Below are 19,346 nucleotides of genomic sequence, written 5' to 3'. Positions count from 1 at the left end.
ATTTCCACATTTTACTATGATGTGTTTTAAACGTTTCTGGATCGCTCATTACAGAATAATCTAAACATTCAGAGAAATATTATTTAAAGCGAATTATTAGGTCAAAGGCTCTGGTTGTCATGGTAACCATCTAGCGTCCAAAAATGGCGTCTCTGCTAAATGAAATATTGTTTGAAACAAGTGGCCAAGGCCAACGTCCTTAAAAATATTTTTTCCAACTTGTTGTAACAAAAACTGAGGTATAATAACTGTATTAGTAACAAGAATCTGTTCATTTGAAATGTTTTATATCTATTGCAAATATCTGATATGTTCAAATTTAGCATAGGGCTATTGATAATAGCTAGCTAGATAGATAGCTATTGTAGCAGCACAAACAGCAATACCTATCTGTTGTATTAGCTATAGATGACACCTATAAAACCTCACTGACAAATATCTAAGATATCTATCTGCTCTTGGGTATTAAAAAAGATCACACATAACCATGCGTTCAAAAATTTATCCCAATATTCTTTTGGTATATGTGGACAGGTGATATGGAGGTGGTGGAAGATTTCACTGAGAACAGTTTCAGGGGTTGGCACATGGGGAGCTCAAACAGTCTCGTGATGAGTTTTTAAGTGATGCTAGAGTTCATTGTAAGATTTGTAAAATTATGTATCATTCATTCTACTCTATAACTGAGCCGAGACCACAAGAAAAAAAATTACAAATTCATGCAAACTGCTTCAGATGTAAAACACGGTTAACTGCAGAAACGTTGCATTGTTATATACCTTCAGAATTAAGTTAAGGTACAACAAAAACGTAAGATGTAAAGGAAGCTATCAACCATCTTATACCAAGTGTGACCTTCTTTAGACCAGGTAGGTGCAGTGTTTGGTTCTAGGATCCTGGAATATAGCTAGGCTCTATTCCAAGGATGCTTTAATTACTTGGAGCGCCTGTCTGACCAATTGCTGCTCCATATCCTCTCTTACCTGACTTTCTGGGACATTGGCCGCCTCAGCCAGACCTCACACAAGTTTAAGAAGGTGAGAACCCCATCCAAAGCCTAGCCAGTTACTCCAGATTGTTCTGACCAGCCCAGTTACTCTAGAGTGGTCTGACCAGACTTATCTATCCTCACTGAATGCTACATTTAATATAATAAAGTTTGCACAATATTGACATACTTATATAGTTAGCAGCATAATAGCATTGTTTTTCTGTAGCTAAGATTAATATGAATCTAATTTTCTACAGAGAAATGTTTGACAATTACCCATTGCTTCAAAGAAATTCTGCAGGTGGGTTTTGCTGTAACAGTGTTTATATAACAATTTTAAATATGTTCCGTTCAACTCAAACTAATTTAAATGGCCTCATGTTCCTATCAGTACAAGAGTTAGTCTGAGTTAGGTTAGTGTGAGCATTAGGTGTAGAATTGACTCTGTCTGTGGCCTGGACCCCTTTTGCTATTTGCTTGAGTTTGGTTCATTTCCTCTTTGGATTTATCAGAGTGTAACTTCATAATATTTTCCCTACTAAACCAGTAACAGTAATATAGAGTCTAAAGCCCACCTGAGACCATGCACAGTTTGTGTTAGCCACACTCTGGGTCTTCATCAGTGGTTAGCTTCTGATCAAATGGCCACTTTAGGCCAATTTTGTTTGGGTGGCAGACACTTTTATTACAGCATTGGCACTTCCATGTGCAAAAAACACCAACAATAGTACAGTAAGGGTATGGACATGCTCAACACCTACAACCCTGCCACTACATGTGAGAGATTATGCTTTGTTGAGAGTTGTCCACTAAGCAAATATCTGGTCATTATGCATTTACATAAAATAGACTTACAAACATAAGTATATTGAGTTTTGATACTTAAATTGCATAAAAATATGCTTCAGACTCGACTTGCAACTCAACCTTAAATAACTTCAGACCTGTCTAAATTGAATACAAATGATTCATAAAAATTATATTGTTTTTTGTTTGTTTGTTTGTTTTGTTTTATTTTGTTTTGTTTTTGAAATAGTGCCATTGTCAAATTCATGAAAAATGTGTTTTGGCTTTCTTTAATTGTCTTAGCTCCCCACCCGTTTGAATTATATTATGCATCTAGGGGTCAGAGAAAGTGAAGTGGATAATGGCCTCAACATCTACACCACACATACCACATGCAGTAGGCCAACCTCTTTAAGAAGATCTTTCTTTTGATTGGAACAACAAAAGTCCAATCCTCAATCTCACTTCATTCAGCATGAAAAGGAAAGACTTCAGACTTGACTCATATTTCAGTTATTAATTTTCAGTTAAGACCTCTCCCTCAAAGACTTCAGATTTGACTCACATTCAAAATCAAACTCATTTTCAAAGATTTTAAAACATCTACGGTACCTTATAAAGTAGTAAGTGAATACAAGGTACATGTTTCTGATATAATGGCTGGTGAATATCTGGTGCATATCTGTTTATGTACAGCTTTGTGACTCTAAGGATTTGAGGGAGCAGGCGGTACAGAGCTGCTGCGATGATATCACACCAGATATGGAGATACTGGCCAATGCAATTGGCTGGAGGAGGATCTATTTCACCTTCTACCACACCTAATGTCACCATGGCAGCATCACTCTGGCAGCAACATCTGAGACAGTGTTAATTAAATTTATGCACACAGTTGAAAGGAATGAATACAATTCCAAGTTTTTTGATATAACTTGTTTCCAAATACAGTGTTTATGGAGTGCCAAATGTGTGTTTCATAAATATTTTTCAAATCACAGGAAATGCTGTACAAAAAAGCACATGGACTTATATGCCTTTCATGATCTTAAATCACTTTCAGAGGCAACTGATATATATCTAGATCTAACATATCAGTCCATAGAGGTTTGGTAATTGCCTAATAAATTAAAGCTGTGTTAGAACAAATCCAAAAATGTGTAATATTTGAGGTCCCTAGTGCCTGGACTGAGAATCACTTTGAACGCCTTCATTCTTGCTTTATATAACATCGAAGCGAATGGTAATGTCTGGCGTTTAAAACCCTGTAACAATTCTACCCCCTAGCGGTTAGTTCTGTTACTATTTAGGCTTTGGTAATGTTAAAGGCACCGTCAGTTAGAAACCAGCACTAGTAACCAGCAGATGGCGCAAACATTTCATAACATTCATTAGCCTATTGGATGATGGAACGTAACGTGATGTGAGGGAAAACAGTTGTTATAAAAATGATCAGTTTAAATAGAAAATAATTATGTACTTTTTAACATAAGCAGAATACTAAATATAAGTTAAAATGTAATACTCAATGCAAAAGATCTGAAATAAACTTATTTCAATTTCAACACTGTATCCTAAAAAGTGACAGAATCACACACTCACGAAAGAGAGACACAGAGGTGGATGGAATGGGATTTGACAGCTTGTCCCTGGCTGGGACTGAGCTCTATTAATAGCCTCAAACAGTCTTCTCAGCTAAATGGTGGGAGACACACACACACAAACACACACACACACACACACACACACACACACACACACACACACACACACACACACACACACACACACACACACACATTATCTAATGAGATGCTGTTTTCAGGTACATCAATGCATCAACCAAACACAGACACCTCCATATGTCTGTTCTAGCTTTTTAATCATTTCCATCCCCACAGGCTCTTGGTCATAGTAAATACATCTAAGTGAGGCCTGTGGAAGTGCTAAAGCCCCCCTTACACACACACACACACACACACACACACACACACACACACACACACACACACACACACACACACACACACATACACACACACACACACACACACACACAAAAAGAAAACAATTAAAGGGACTGGGTATGTCCATTTCAAACAAACCAGGCCAGACAGATAAGAACCCAGACACAAGAATAACCATATGAAAAGGAAAAAGCAGATTAGGTATGAGATGGAAGATCAGAAGAGATATTTGAACTCTTCAGCTAATACTTTTTTAGTATTTGTCTGCCTCTATAATGGTGTTTTAGATCTCATTCTCCTTCTCCCCCAAGGTGCATCACAGAAAAAAAGGAAAATAAATGTTCAGTATTGTTTTTTAGTATGCAATTTGAGTGTTCACATCTGCAATTTGCTGAGGGAATACTGAGAAAATCCGAGAAAAAGTTGAGAAAAGTTGAAATTGTGTGTGTTTGGTTTAGAGCTGACATTGGAAATGAGCCCACAGAGATGCTGGAGCTGCTTTATCTGTTCTGCATAATCACTAGATAGATAGAGACACCCCCCTCCCCCATAACCCCACAGGTTAATAATGCAAAATACCAGTAAGGTTAAACCAGTCAGGGATAGGAAATTATCAGTAATATACAAAGCAATCTGTAAAGACAGGAGGAGCTGAAGTTACGGTGAAAACCTCTCTGTGATCTTCATAATGACCACAAGGTGGTACTGCACGCTGAGCTCACGTCAAGAATTGCATTTGCTGAGAGAAGGAACAGAGGAAATGTGATCCTGGTCACAAACAGCAAAATGAACAAACTGCAGGTTGGTAAAGAATTTCTAATTATATTCCAAGTCAGTCATTTTACTGGCTATCTAATCAGGCAGTGTCATATTTCTAGATACAACTTAAATAACTTCAATGTGTAAGAAATCTGTTGTTTTGATGTTTGTGTTTGATGTTATTGATACTTTTATGTTAATATTTGTGCTCTGTAGTGACAGTGAGTTTGGCTTTGACAATATTCAGTATTTAAATTTGGAAACAGGAAGGGCTTGGTACAGGCACAGGACTTACTGGTGTGCTGTGTGCCTGTTCTTGTATGTTCTTGCTGTATCACAACCTTGGGCGGGTGACAGAGAGAGTGATCTTATCACTAGGGTGACTTGGCACAACAATCCATAGGACTCCTCTCAGCTAATGCCCTCTTTCCAGGCTGGCTGAGCTAGTGTTAACATGTTAATGCTGCTCCTGTTTAGAACAGGAAGTGAGTGATAGGGTGGGAATAGTAACTTAGAGAGATCCTTAGCTAACAGAGTTAGCTAACTAGCAATATTTATTTGAGAGCAACCATTAGGTGGAAGCTAAAGTGCTCTGTGAAGCTTCAACTCACATAGATCTGTGACTCATTACTAACTAAAATGTGGTTTAAAAGCTGGTAGCTGAGTATAGGCTAGATAAAATGCTTACCCACAACCTGAGTTACCTGTACAATAAAAATCTACTGGGCTTTGCTTTACTGGAATGCAGAATTAGGCTAAATTAGATTCTAACTGATAATTAGGGACAAATAACTGCAATTTGGCAATTCTATTCCAAAAATTCGTTCCTGGTAACATACATAATGTACGTGCTATCCTAAGCTAACATGCTGCAGTTAGAATGCATTCAGTCAAGGGCTTTGAGGCATTCATTTCAGGATGCAGGTTTCTGAGAGCACAGTCAGCAGGCTACATATGAATTGTAGTCAGCATACATGATTTCTGATTTGAAAAGCATATTTTTAATTTTAATTTAACACTCATTGTATTTAATGTTGTTTACTCATCATTGCATTTAACTATAAATAACCTTATGTGCAAACTTGGGCTTTAAGTGCATTTTGATGACAAAATCTGCATTAAAATGTATCCTTGGAGAAAAATACCTTTTTGGTAATGATTGACAAGGCCTCAGTGACACACAATTTAAATGTACTCAATTTCAATGTACTAATCTACTATAAGTTCAATTATAGCACCTTTAGAACATATTTATATTTTGTAAATGTTTCATTTCAGCAGTAATTATTGCAACAATTATTAGAGTTGCAGTTACATGGAACACCTAAGCTTAAACAATTTGAATAGCTTCAAATTTATTGGCGTGTAAGAAAGTAAGCAGAACTATTTTAAATGAGTTGGTTGGGTAAGGTGAGGAAGACCAAATAATATTCCATTTAGAAATTAAAAAGAAACAACATAAAAAAAACAGATTAGGACCAGCAAAGTGTGGACATGAACAGCTACACACTAAAAACCTCAGAGTTCACTACCATAACACTGATGAGTACCATGTACTGCATGAACCAAAGTAAAAGTAAAAACTGCTATCTGCTCTGTGAATACGAAGAGTGTTTAACAAAAATATGTGCATTTTTAAAGTGAGATAAAGTATTTTAAAGTGAGGGTGAGAGAAAATCATAGACAGAGTGTCAGAGGAAATGTTTCAGCTACTCACTACGATCAGTGCTCCATCAACCTGAACCACAATACTAAATATTTGAATATATTAATCATATAACTGGAGATGCACAGTCACAAAATGGATTTTGCAGAAAAATCTGGCCTAGTCATCTGAACAAACCTCATCTGGTGGGTCTTTGTTATTTAGGACCAAAAATTCAAGAACCAGTTATTGGATAAGTAAATAACATGGCCAGAACATACCGTAAATAGATAGGCCTTTGTTTAAACTACCACAACCTGCAGATGGATGCAGTACAGATCTGGTAGAGCTTTACCAGGATAATTACCTAGTACATCTACAGAGCACACACACATAAGAATGCTATTACATGTAAAATCAAATAGAACTACATATTACCCATTTTATAACCTATAACACTGGCCTTACACTTTAGAATCACTACAGCAGTGCTAAAATATGTATAAAATGTGTTTTAGAGTTCTTATATGTCATATGAGTTCATATGTGTCATTGAGTTTGTATGTTTTATTAGTCTCAAACTCCAGACATCAACAAATTCCCTGTGGGGGCACGTTAAGTAGTATAGTCACATCTTGTCTCTGCTGTGGTGCATCCTATAATTTTCCTATACGAGCAATGCATCTAAGGCATGCACACACTGCACAAATACATTACTATGAATTTGAACGAATACACACAGAATATACATATAGAAAATGCAGCAGCTTTTGTTGTCTGAGAAAATGTATAAAGCTATGGGATGTATCTAAGGATTTTGGGATGAATTTAAGGAATCAGTATTAGACTGGACTGGCCTAATGAAGATTCCCATACATTTTTAACCATTTCTATTTTTAATGTACTTTTCATTAAGTAACAATATATATGTGAATGTTTTCAGGGCAAAGTGTAAAAAAAAAAGTCAATTTATTTAAAAATATTTGTTTTTTATTTTATACATTTCAGTTGCTACTAATGATGATTTCTTTTTAAAAATGCTTAGTTTTTTTTCCATTACAGCCAGTGAAATGCATAATACATCTATCAACATTTGTTATGAGCCTGTTTTTTTTTTGTTTTTTTTTTGTCTCTATCAAATACATATCTATGTGAGAATAGATATGTAGGAGTTAATAATACTATAATACAATCAGTCTAAAGCCCTGGCTAGAGTTGAAATACATACATATATATATATGTGTGTATGTATGTATATATATGTATGTATATATATATATATATATATATATGTATGTATGTATATATATGTATATATATGTGTGTATATATATATATATATATATATATATATATATATGTATATGTGTGTGTATATATATATATATATATATATATATATGTATATATATGTATATATATATATATATATATATATATATATATATATATATATATATATATATATATATATATATATATATATATATGTATGTTCTCAAACTATCTTCCTTGGAGATAACCATGTATAAACATTTAATGTCCACTGAAAAAAATAGAGTTGGCAGGTAGTGTTTGTTCTTTGAAGGATTTCTAGAAAATGTGAACAGTCTTTAACATATGTAGATAAGTACTGAACAATTGGTTGAAAAATATAATCAAGAGACTGGGATACACACACACACACGTGTGTGTGTGTGTGTGTGTGTGTGTGTGTGTGTGTGTGTGTGTGTGTTTGTATGTATTTATATTGCTGCAGTGCTGTTCTATCAGTCTAATTGGGATTTTGGGATTCTGATTACAACCTCTCTATATGCTGTCTTTTCTCTTTTGTCATATTTTTCCTCTTCACTGTAACTTCCTCCCTCTCCCTCTCTCTCTCTCTCTGCAGTGCACTTGTTTCCGGTCTACATATACCTCTCATCTTTTAATTTTAGCAAAATCCTTTTATTATATTTCATTACATTAACCCTTCTTTCTCATTCCTCAGTAACATCCTTCTGTCCATCTTCCTCTCTTGTTTTTTCCCTCTCTTTCACCCTTTGCTCCTGTTTTTCACATGATCTTCCTCCTCTCCCATTGCTCTGCCTTGCCATTGCTATAGTACACTCCCCCTTTTCCTCTTTCAGCCAAGCAGCAGGAGAAACAGGCTCAGAGGATGTACTCATGCTCTCTCTCACTGTATCTCTCTCTCTCTCATACTCTATCTCATTCTGCTTAATGCAGCTTGGCTGCATTAAAATATGCATTAAAATGCCTGCAGTGCTATCCTATGTGTGTGAAAAAAAGAAAACAATATGTGGGAGAATGAGACAAAGAGTGTCATGCATGTATACATGTGTATGCAAATGTAGTGTATGCACTGTTTTTTTCCATCTTAAATTTGCAGCAACCCATCTCACCATATTGCTGCACTTCTGGAAATCCCAAAGCCACTATGCTCTTGCACTGCTGCTAACACATATCCACCTAGTGTGCAGGAGTATAGCTGCTTTGAATTTTACCATCCTTATCTTCTCCTTTAGTTCCCTGTACCAAAAGTGCTTTTGACATTAGCTTTGCAGCTGTCTGTGTCTCTTGCTCTTCCTCTTTCATAGCTGTCTGTCAGCCATGGTGTCTAAAGTTGCTACTCTGCAGCTGCGTGCCTGTGCTCAGGCGGCTAAGGAGCAGCAGTGCTCACCTATTTATAAACCACACAGTGGAGGCAAAAGCTCCAGCAGGCACCACCAGCAGAAGGGAGCTGAGCGGATGCCACCCTTCCACCACTGGACCAGGAGCCCAGCGGAAAGAGGGTACTGATAGCATGGCATTATAAGAGAGTGAGAGAGAGATACAGAAAACGAGAGAAACGAAGAAAGACAGAGAGAGAAAGAGACTTTAAGATCCTGTGAGAGGAGAACTGAGCAGCAAGCAACGAGTCATTCTCAAAAAAAAAATTTCGTCTGCAGTTTGTGAAACCATTTTTTTCACCCTTAAGTGGAAGAGAGTGTGATGTGTTGCACTGTCACTCTGCCTCGTCACGCTCTCTGATGAACAGAAATAAAGGTATGTTCAGCATGCTTCCTTTTCTCCAGGCTACTGTAGAAATTGCTAGGACTTAAGCTGCAGAGCTCAGTGATGAGCTTCTGGCTCTTTGTATGACTAGACAGCTCATATGAGAACATGGCAGCGGGTCTTGTTTCGCAGTGTTCTGTCTGAGGTAGGAAAGGGGATTTTATTTTTATTCATATGCTACTCTGAATAACTGTGTTTCACTTTGCTGCTGTTGTGCAGGGTGTATAACAAGGGTGTGGCTAGACTGATACATCCATTGATGAGCAAGAATTTTTCTGCGAATGCAAAAAAACAACAAGTATTATGAAGTATTACAAAACAGTATTAAATCATTACGTAAAACATTTACAGCATGAATAGCAACAACAAACACAATGCAATCCTAGTGTTTTTTAAAAAGTGGGTTACCAACTCAGATTAGCGCCGCCATCGCAGGAACAGATGCAGCAAGCTCACACTGCAAGTAGAAAGGGCAGTCCAGTAGCTTTGCTTCCACTGCAGATGAGACACACACACAGTCTTAAACACACAGAGCCGATCAGCAACTCTGTCTGTGTTGCTAAATTCTATATGGTTCCTTAATGCGAAGCTTTCAGCAGAGCTATAACAAATTCCCTGGTGGGGCGGTGCATGGTCCACCGATCAGCTCATGCACAATAAATACTGCGCCACAGCATGTTGCCATGACAACGGAGGCCTGTTAGATGGAGAGACTAGCAAATGTTTTTGCACCGATTAAAAGCTCGGTCTCTCCCACAAGTCTAGCAGCACCCCATAGTAATCAAACATCTCCAGCAATGTATACAGAATGCAGCTTAGGTGCAGTGGCTAGACTATATAAATTAATATACAATGTTATTAATTTATGAAAATGTATATTAAAAGCAACCATAAGACATCCTGCTGGTCACACACTGCTGTCCGAGACCTCATCAATGCGGGCTGCAGAGTTGTGTGGGTGGATGGACTGTGGCTTTTTCTGCTGTGTAATTCTGCTGTGTTGAGCTTTGCTGGTAGTTTATACTCCCTTTGAGCAATATGTATTGCACAATAACCATTTGTTAGCTTGCACCAACTGCATACAAATTAAACCAGCTCATCTTCTTGAAAAGTAATAAACATCGAAAAGCAATGTATTTGAAATTTAATGCAACTCAGTCGTTGACAGCAATATGAACTGATGGCTAAAGTAGCAGTACATTGGCAGCCATTTTACCTGTAGCAAGGCTACCTCCCATCAGGGTTTTAAAATGGCTGCTCAGCTGGTAAGGAAATGAGCACTCTGCTACTTCTACTGCACCATGACACTGACATAGGAGATTAAGTGCAATGCCATCATGCTGCAGATGACCACAGGTGTAAAAGCTAATTTGTGAGATTCTGGCTGGGAGAGAAACAACTAATTTAAAGACAGAAATCCAAGAGAAGAATGACAAAAAGACCAATGACACAAAAGGAATGTGACAAAGAAGGGGACAAAAAAAGTAATATGCATTGTGCCAGAGAGAAAAATAAACCGAGAGAAATAATTGCAACCAGGTTTGCAGTGACTGACTGGAGTTCTGCTCATCAGAAACATTTTACATGTGTGATGGTTAGGGTAGTTAATTATTTCTATTATTTCTTAATAATTTGATGTGGAGCAGTGGTTAAAACATGCAGGAGACTATATAATTCAAATGTGACATTTAACTGGCATGTTTTATGTATTAGTTTCATGTACTCTGAGGTCTTAATTCATTTTGTTGAATTGTTTTCTAAATCTAAGCATGAAGGGTATTATAATGGTAAACTCATTTTCAAATGAATCACCTTACATTATCTCTGTAGAAACCATTTTTATAAATTAAATACCTGCACAACAAAAATAGGCTATAATTAAATGTCTTTAAAACATTTCATGTTTTTGTCAAGCCATCTATCTTTAATCATATAAAACTTGAAGGCATGCATGACTCACATGACAGTGGAGAGACTCACTTCAGTTCTCATTATCTCTCCTGTATCCTGCACATCATAAAGAAAATGCAGAATTATTGACCCACTTCTCTCACATCCACAGGATGTGTGATCTTGCAGAGTGTGTGACTGAGAGACAGACTGACCTTCATTTATGTGAAAGTGCTGAGTCAGCAGGTTGACTATGATGTTATCTCTGTGTATAAGGCAAGGGCTCTTTCCTAAAGACAGCTTCTGGTTAGAGATGTGTTCTGTGGAAGGAAATAAACAGATCTAATGATTTTTTTTTTAAATTGAAAATGCCACTTCATAAAACAAGACAGTGTTCTGCCAAGAGTGTAGACAATTTACTTGCATCATTCCAGTCCCAGTGAAGACTGTTTTCAGTTCCAGCAAAGGATCACCATTACAGTATTTTGAAACGTCCCAGCCTACCTATCTTTTGCTAACCTCTAAAGTTTATGGCCCTCAAAGTGGCTGTCTTACACACCTTCTCACTCTCATTAGTTAGGACCACCATCAAAAGGAAAACAACAGACTTCTGAAAAAGTCTTCTTCCTTATCACTCTGCTACTCCCTGTGTTCCTAAACAACAATGTATTGTCTACTCAAACCATGTGTGAGACTTCTGTTAGGGAATGGATACACCATTTATCTAAAAGAACACCACACACACAAAAGAGTATGAGTGAATTTCTGAGCATGTTCTTTCTAATAGTACTCATCACTCACAGCAGAAACCTGCACTCTGTCTCCATGCCCAGAGCAGCAACTCCCACACTCCCACAGGTGTTTGCTTCTAAACCAGATGACTAGCACATGCTCAGTCTACCTCTGTCTGAGTAAACATCTCATCTACCAAGATAGATACAGTAGATAAAAAGAAACAGTTGTACTAAAATAGCAGTTTTTCTTAGTAGTATTGGATTGGATATACACAACTTTCCATCAGTTTTGATAAAATGTTACATGGTGCTAAGTGGTAAGAGCTACTCTGTTGAATCAAGTGAACTGTCAGTTTTTGCTATAAAAAAACAAAACAAAACTCTGCAATCCCTTCCTCGTGTTATTAATAAATATTTCAAACTATTTCAAATGCCTTACATTTCTTTATTTAAACCATAATTCTTAAAGTTGAAAGACATTTAAGAGGCTCATTTGTGTAAAGACTTGGTGTATCTTGGCTTGGTCTGACTGGTACTCTGCAAGTAGTCAGCTGATAAACATTTAGTGATGTGTACTTAGAAGTTTGCATATAGATTCAAATGTCTGAGCGTTGCTGCCCCCTAGTGTTTGACATAATAAGGTGTATTTTGTAGTCAAGTATGCTGAAAAACATTGATTCATGCACCTTAATTCACTAATTCAATGTCTTTTTAAAAATGTTGCACACTTGGGGAAGAATAATATGAATGCACAATATAAAGTGGTATGAGTTTATATGAATTTGCAAGCAATTTACATGTCGAATGCTCTGAAAATATTAATAATTAAATGAAAGCACTCATCTCTTTTTATTGATTCAGAAAATATTCACACATTGTGCTGTGGTTTTAATTCGAAATGGTTGGTTATAATTTCCATTTTTACACATCAGTCTACAGTCTATTATGTACGTACTTCTTCTCAAGCTAAAAATGCACAACTAAATGCACAAATAAAAAAATATAATACTATTATACAACTACTGTTATGAGAAATAATAAACATAATTGTGGAATTACTCTATAACACTCTACACACTGTGATTATTTCTTCTGTTATCCTCCCTGCAGATGATGGTGGTCCAGTCCAGCACTCATGGAATGACTGAAAACTCCTACCCCAGCACAATCCTCACTCGGCTGAGTGAACAACGCTTACAAGGCCTGTTCTGCGATGTCACTATTGTTGTGGAGGACATCAAATTCCGTGCTCACCGGAACATCCTGGCTGCCACTAGTGGATATTTCCACAATGCTTTCACAGCCTCAGACACTTTCATGTCTGGCCAAGTGCTGGAGCTTCCAGACCTAAAGTCTGAGGTGTTTGCCAGCATTCTCAACTTCATGTATTCTTCCAGGGTGGAGTCAGCCAACACAGAGAACAACAAGAACTTGGTAGCTGCTGGGAAAAGGTTAGGGATCCCCTTTCTAGAGAAGCTACTAGAGACACCTCAGGAGTCTGAGGTGTTCCAAAGACTGGCCTGTACTCACTCAGAGAGCTCTTCTAGTCAGCTAAAACTGTCTGGAACTTGTGCACTGAAGAAGGAGACGCAACGGCTTGAGGAACAGGACTGTTCTAAAGGCCCACGAATAACTAATGCTTTCTCTATTACAGAAGTGGCAGCAATTAGCAACCCGTTTACCCCAATGAACTTGAGTAACAATGGTCCCCAATCACCAGACACAAGTAACCATCCATCTGTCTGCACAGCACCAGGCATGCCCTCAACAGAAAGTGACCCCAACTATGCCATGACTGAACCCACACATGCCCTGTCTGAACACTCATATGCCGTGAGCCAAGGCCATCAAAGTACTGACCTCAAAGAGGGGGTACAATTATGTGATAAAGGCAACATCAGACCTGTAGTGATACCATCTAAGACTCTCACCATCAATAGAATTGGTCCCCTTAAGAAGCGCCACATCCACCGCAAAGGCACAACCTCCATATCTGATGAAACAAAAGTATCCATTCAGAATCCCGGTAGAAGCCCTGTGGTACAAAATATTGTTCCTGACCCTTCATCTATTGTGCAGTCTCCAGCTGCATTGAGTGGTTCTTCCCCAAACTTGTTGGCTCCAGTTGAGGTTACACCCCCACAAGATGCTGATCCACCCTCTTTAATTCCTGAAAACATAAGCTCTGCTTCAGTTTACCACTGCCAGCAATGTACTGAGGCCTTCAGCAACTTAGCACTTCTCACTATCCACATGCAAATCCACAACAGAAGATTTGTCAGTCATTTGTTTTGCAAGTATTGCCACAAAAATTTCATGCACTTAAAAAGGTTGCACAATCATGAACAGGTGTGTATGAAAGGCCCACCAGAGCTGGAGTTGAATGGCAAAAAGGATTCAGTCAGTCTAGACTCAAATAATACATTCAGAAAGGATGATACAGTTTTCCCTATTCCTGATAGACAGGAACCTCCAGTAATGGATCCCACACTCACATGCCCATTGGAAACGCCTCTAGATGGAATTGCAAAATCAAACAGTCAACGGGCATATAAATGCAGCATGTGCAAACGAGCCTATGTGACTTTGTCTAGCCTAAAAAGACATGAGAATGTGCACTCATGGCAGAGAGCATATCCTTGCCATTACTGCAATAAGGTTTTTGCTCTAGCAGAATACCGTACCAAACATGAGATCTGGCACACAGGTGAGCGACGCTATCAATGCATCTTCTGTTTGGAGACATTCATGACTTATTACATTCTCAAGAACCACCAGAAGTCATTCCATGGCATTGACCCACGTCTGGCAGTAAATAAAAAATCAGCTAATGGTGGTTTGAAGGGAAGTGTTTATCCTATAAAGCTCTACAGACTTTTACCAATGAAGTTCAGAAAGAAAAGGTACAAGTCTTATAGTCAAACTTACTCTGAGGGCATGAGCAACCATGAACAGTCCTTCTCTGATGTACTCGACACCAATTCCCCAGCTGCTTCACTGGAAGGTACAGATCCTACAGTGGCAGACAGTGCCATTAGTGGTCAGTCATTATTCTCAATGCCTGTGACTTTCATGGCAACCCCTAAAATGGTGGCTTCTGAAATGCCTCGTATTACATTTGACCAACCATGTGACCAAAATAAAGAATTGGCTTTAACAGCTGACAGGATTGTGACTTGTCCACAACAGGGAGGCTTGCATGCCACTAATAATGCTATAAAAAATAGACTACAGAACTTCGAGGGCACTGGATCACCTGTTTTCAGTTATGGGTACCAATCCTCAGTGACAACACAAGAAAATGCAGAGTCCTCCATGGTAATGCACAAAAATAACTCATCTCATACACAGAACAGCAGCACCACAAATAGAGATGTTTTGCCCTTCCTTAACATACCACCTGTCTGCTCATTTGAGGGCTTGAGTAAGCTTAGTGAATTATCAGCAGCAGCACAAACCATTGAAGCAATGGCTAACCAACTGTTCCAGCCACGGCCAGAGAAACTACCACAGAGCCTCAGTCCTGCTGGAAAAACGGAAACATACATTGCCAAACCGGCCTGTCCTGGTCCATCTATGAACAGTGAAGTCTTGCCCTTGTGCCAGATAACTGTGAAAATTGGCAATGAGGCCATTATTCGGCGCAAAATTAAAGGCTCAAAGCTGTTCCCAAAGAAGAAAAAGAGGAGAAGCTGGAAAAAAGTTGAGGATCAAAGTAGTCCACTACAGAACAGTATAGGATGCCCAAGCTTGCGCTTACGGGCAGAGGTTACAACATCGGTTACAGAAAACGAGCCATATGATGATGTGAATGATCCTGAAAATGACAAACTATGGCGTCCATATTATAAATATAAACCTAAAAGGAAAGGCAAAAAATTAAGATCAAAACAAAAAAGGATGAAATCTGTACAGTTCTATACAAAGCCCTTGTCACCTGAACCAGATGGTGATGACTTCATACAGTTTGGCCGCAGCTCAGAAGAAAGTATTCCAGAAGAGAGCTCTGAGTGTAGGCGGCAACTAAGGAGTCACGGCCCAAAGGAGGCATTCCCATGCCACAGCTGTAGCAGCTCATTCTCTACTCCAACCTCCCTCAGCATGCATATTGTCAGCTGCCATCAGCCTCACTGCAAGATATGTGGTAAACAATGTCCCTTGGAGGAGTGTCCCAGTGCAGATCTAGCATTCACAGACAAAAATGGTGACTTTATGTGCCAGAGATGCACAGAGAATGGCTCCTGCTTCAGCTCGGATGTGGCAGCCTGCAGTCTGAGCACTGAGAAACGCTACCGTTGTTCCTACTGCCCACAACGGTTTCTGTACCTTGCCACTAAAAAAAGCCATGAGGCAAAACATTTAGAAAAACTCAATACTGGACGGAGCTGTCGCTACAGCCCTAAAGTCTGCAAGTCTGCAGCACTACTGAGCATGCATGACAACAAGCACTTCAGCAACACCATAGGGGTAAGGCAGCTAAAGAACACTGAGAATAAAGTCACTGCTGAGCCATATTCCCCTGTGAAGGACAGTAAAGGACAGAACCAACCTGCCCCATGGGGAAGTGCAGAGATCTGTTCACCACGCACTTCAAAAACAGAGGAACCAGTAGAAACAGAAATGGAAGGGATTTTTCATAAAACCACCCACATGTTCAAGAAAACCTCTTTGTCATTTTGCTGTGAAGGCAACAGGCCTTTTTCTCCCATCCTCCCTGAGATTCAGAGGAAAAAAGCTAAGAAAAAAAACATTCTGGAACATTGTAAAGACTTTAGTGTGGAGAGGCACAGACAGGACTCTGTGGGGGCTGAGACAGAACGCCAAAAGGGTCCACTGCCCAACTCTGAAACAAATTACCCTCTGAACAATTCCAGGCCCTATCCAACATACCTGAGAAGAGTGCCTGTTACCACAGGAGCCTCCCTGCAGTCACCAAAGTCAGAGTGGCATTTGTGCAAAGAGGAATCACTTTTTTACACCCACAACTGATTCTGCAGGAAGGAAATTCATTGCCTGTTGATGTCACATAGTAAACTGAAATGATGTTAATGAGAATGACTTACCTTGCAATATCAAGTTGCACTTTAGAAATTGTACAGCATAATTGAAAGTGTTATTGTCACTCATAAAGCAATGGTATAAATATAGAGTATTTTTTTGTTCACACAAAATAATGTTTGTAGTTTTTCATTTTTTCTACGAGACAAAAAAAGTTATTTTTGTAAGTTTTTATTTGTCTCTGTGAATTACATGGAAGTCATTGCTCATTATGCATTAGCTTAAATGGGTTATTGGCTGCATGTGCTGATCACATTTAATACTCACTGTAAGAAAGCTGCATTGCAACTTCCTGCACTGTATTCAACTCAACTGTTCTATTTACTGCTTAACATTCACAACATTTAATACATTTACAGGAAAGTCTTCACAAACAATTGTACAATTGATTATATACTTTTCACCAGATCCAAATTCTGATGAGTTGTATTCTTATGAGTAAGTATAGTGTAGTCACTGATAGTTATTAATGTAAGGTATCTTCCCTGGCATATCCAGCGAATACTTCCAAATGGAAGCACCATCAAACATTGTGGCAAGCCTGTGGCTGCAAACAAGCCTACTTCCAAAATGTTTCTCAAAATTCTTTAACACAATTGTCTCTGAAAGATGCATAATAAAATCTTTACAAATAATTTTATGAATAATAAAATAATAAAACATGAATAATAATGCAGTCTTAATCCTTAGGAATTAAGTAGTAAAACTATATATAAATAATAGTAATATAATTTAAAGTAATAAATAAAGTTCATTTTGTGATGTTGGGAGGGAGGGAGCAAGACACAACTGTGGAAAAGGAGTGTCTTTATTCCCCATCATAGAATAAAGGAATAAACAAAAGATCACAGCAGTGAGCTGTCTAAATAAAAGAAACAGATAATTGCTAATGGTAGGCGAGCAATGTACAGTACTGGATAAGTGTACCTGTGGGCTTTAAATAAGATGAGAAACAAAGAAGGCAAACTAGGCAAGGGTGCACATGGTTAATAATCAAGTCATTGGGAGGAGCAGTGTGTGTGTGTGTAGTTGGTGTCCTTCGGGTGATGTGCCTAACGCATTGTGAAAGGGAGCTGTTTTAGGCTGGTGCACCCAATGGAAGTAAGTAGGCTACCAGGTCACGATCCAGGATTTGAGAGCCAGGCAGGCACCCCGCTCTTCTCTACTGGGCCATACCCCTCTCGTTCCACGAGTTACCTCAGCTGCCTCTTTCTTTGCTGCAAGTCTAGCAGGGCACTCATCCTGTACACTGGACTCCCCTCGAGCTCCACCAGTGGTGGTGGTGATCTGGCAGCACCACTGCTCTCCTCAAGGGATCCCACAACCACAGGCTTCAGGGCAGAGATGTGGAAAGCCAACGATATTACAGCAGCTGCCCAGCAAGCCAACCCTGTAGGTCACCTTGTTTATATGGCAGAGGATGGTGTACAGACCTGCATACTGGGGGCAAGCTTGCCATTGGGTTCCCCCCTGACCATCCTTGGTTGCTACCCACACCTGATCTCAGTAGATAGGGGTCTGCTCCACCTTGCTCTTGAAAGTTGCAATGGCCTTTCACAATCGTCTGTGAGTCCACATCTGGACAGCAGGCTGGTCATAGGTTGGGGAGTTCCACAGGTACAGCAGGGGCTGAAATCTCAGGACATACTCAAAGAGCGTGGGTCCCATACCCACATGTTAGAGAGAATTCTGGGCATACTCTGCCCAGGGAAGATAGCAGCATCAGGTCTCTTGACAGTACAGGTGCAGGAATTTCCCTAGTTCCTGGTTCACTCTCTCCACCTGCTCATTAGTCTGTGGATGGTAGCCTGAGGTGAGGCTTACCATTATTTTGAACTTCCCCAGAATTCCCGCCATACCCAGGAAGTGAATTGAAATACCTGGTCTGACACAGTGTCTTTAGGCCACTCGAGTATTCAGATGTGGCAGAAGAGCAAGTCAGCTATCTTGAGCACGGTAGGAAGCATCAGGAGGGGGTTGAACCAGACCATCTTCAAGACCATCTTCAGTCAACAACTATGAGATTGCCCATGTTTACCTCAGAGGCCTGGAGGACCGTGACAAAATCAAGAGCCAGGTGAGACCAGGGACAATTTGCCGTTGGGAGGGAAAGTCGCTTACTGGTTGAGGGTGTGCATGGTATCTTGCTTTGTGCACACTCTGCACATGATGCAACATGCTTCACAATGTCCTTTGCATCTCTGGCTACCAGGACTGTGCTGCCAACAGCTCAGAGGTACACATGGAGCCTGAGTGTCCTGAGCCTAGTGAAGCGTATGCCCAGGTGATGAGCAATGTGCGACATTGCGGCAAAACGTAAAGCCGGCCTGGAGGTCAGTAAGGGTTTGCTGCGTCAATGTCACAACTGAGGTCCCAGCTAATAACCCCTACAAAGCAAAAAGGGGGAGAACTGGTTCTTGGATGGTGGGACATGCCTTGGTGCTGTACTGTGAGGAGAGAACTTC

General features: G+C 39.3%; 2 protein-coding genes across 4 annotated transcripts; both read left to right on the top strand.

Moving 5' to 3' along the window:
* The first annotated feature begins 143 nt into the window (after positions 1–143).
* fbxo36a (F-box protein 36a) lies at positions 144–2,602 on the top strand. The gene is given in 5 exon segments (XM_035525725.1): positions 144–239; positions 535–566; positions 568–641; positions 865–1,037; positions 2,474–2,602. Coding segments are annotated over 5 exon segments (504 nt in total).
* Positions 2,603–4,493: 1,891 nt separating this feature from the next.
* On the top strand, positions 4,494–17,289 carry zbtb38 (zinc finger and BTB domain containing 38). 3 transcript variants are annotated; one of them, XM_027026354.2, is made up of 2 exons: positions 4,494–4,542; positions 12,934–17,289. In XM_027026354.2, the coding sequence occupies exons 1-2, from the start codon at positions 4,528–4,530 to the stop codon at positions 16,810–16,812; spliced, it is 3,894 nt and encodes a 1,297-aa protein (XP_026882155.2). In that variant the 5' UTR covers positions 4,494–4,527; the 3' UTR covers positions 16,813–17,289. The 3 variants fall into 3 exon arrangements, with proteins under 3 accessions (XP_026882155.2, XP_026882157.2, XP_026882154.2); XM_027026356.2 differs by lacking the exon at positions 4,494–4,542 and adding an exon at positions 7,758–9,190; XM_027026353.2 differs by lacking the exon at positions 4,494–4,542 and adding an exon at positions 9,230–9,344.
* Positions 17,290–19,346: the final 2,057 nt, after the last annotated feature.

Source organism: Electrophorus electricus, chromosome 4, assembly GCF_013358815.1.
Source record: "Electrophorus electricus isolate fEleEle1 chromosome 4, fEleEle1.pri, whole genome shotgun sequence".
Classification (NCBI taxonomy): Eukaryota; Metazoa; Chordata; class Actinopteri; order Gymnotiformes; family Gymnotidae; genus Electrophorus; species Electrophorus electricus.
This window is presented reverse-complemented; position numbering and strand designations above follow the sequence as displayed.

Coding starts and splice junctions, on each gene's coding strand:
- zbtb38 (XM_027026353.2), top strand. CDS start 9,300: ATGAGAACATGGCAGCGGGTCTTGTTTCGCAGTGTTCTGTCTGAG. Junction 9,345..12,933: donor TTCGCAGTGTTCTGTCTGAG/GTAGGAAAGGGG, acceptor TCCTCCCTGCAG/ATGATGGTGGTCCAGTCCAG.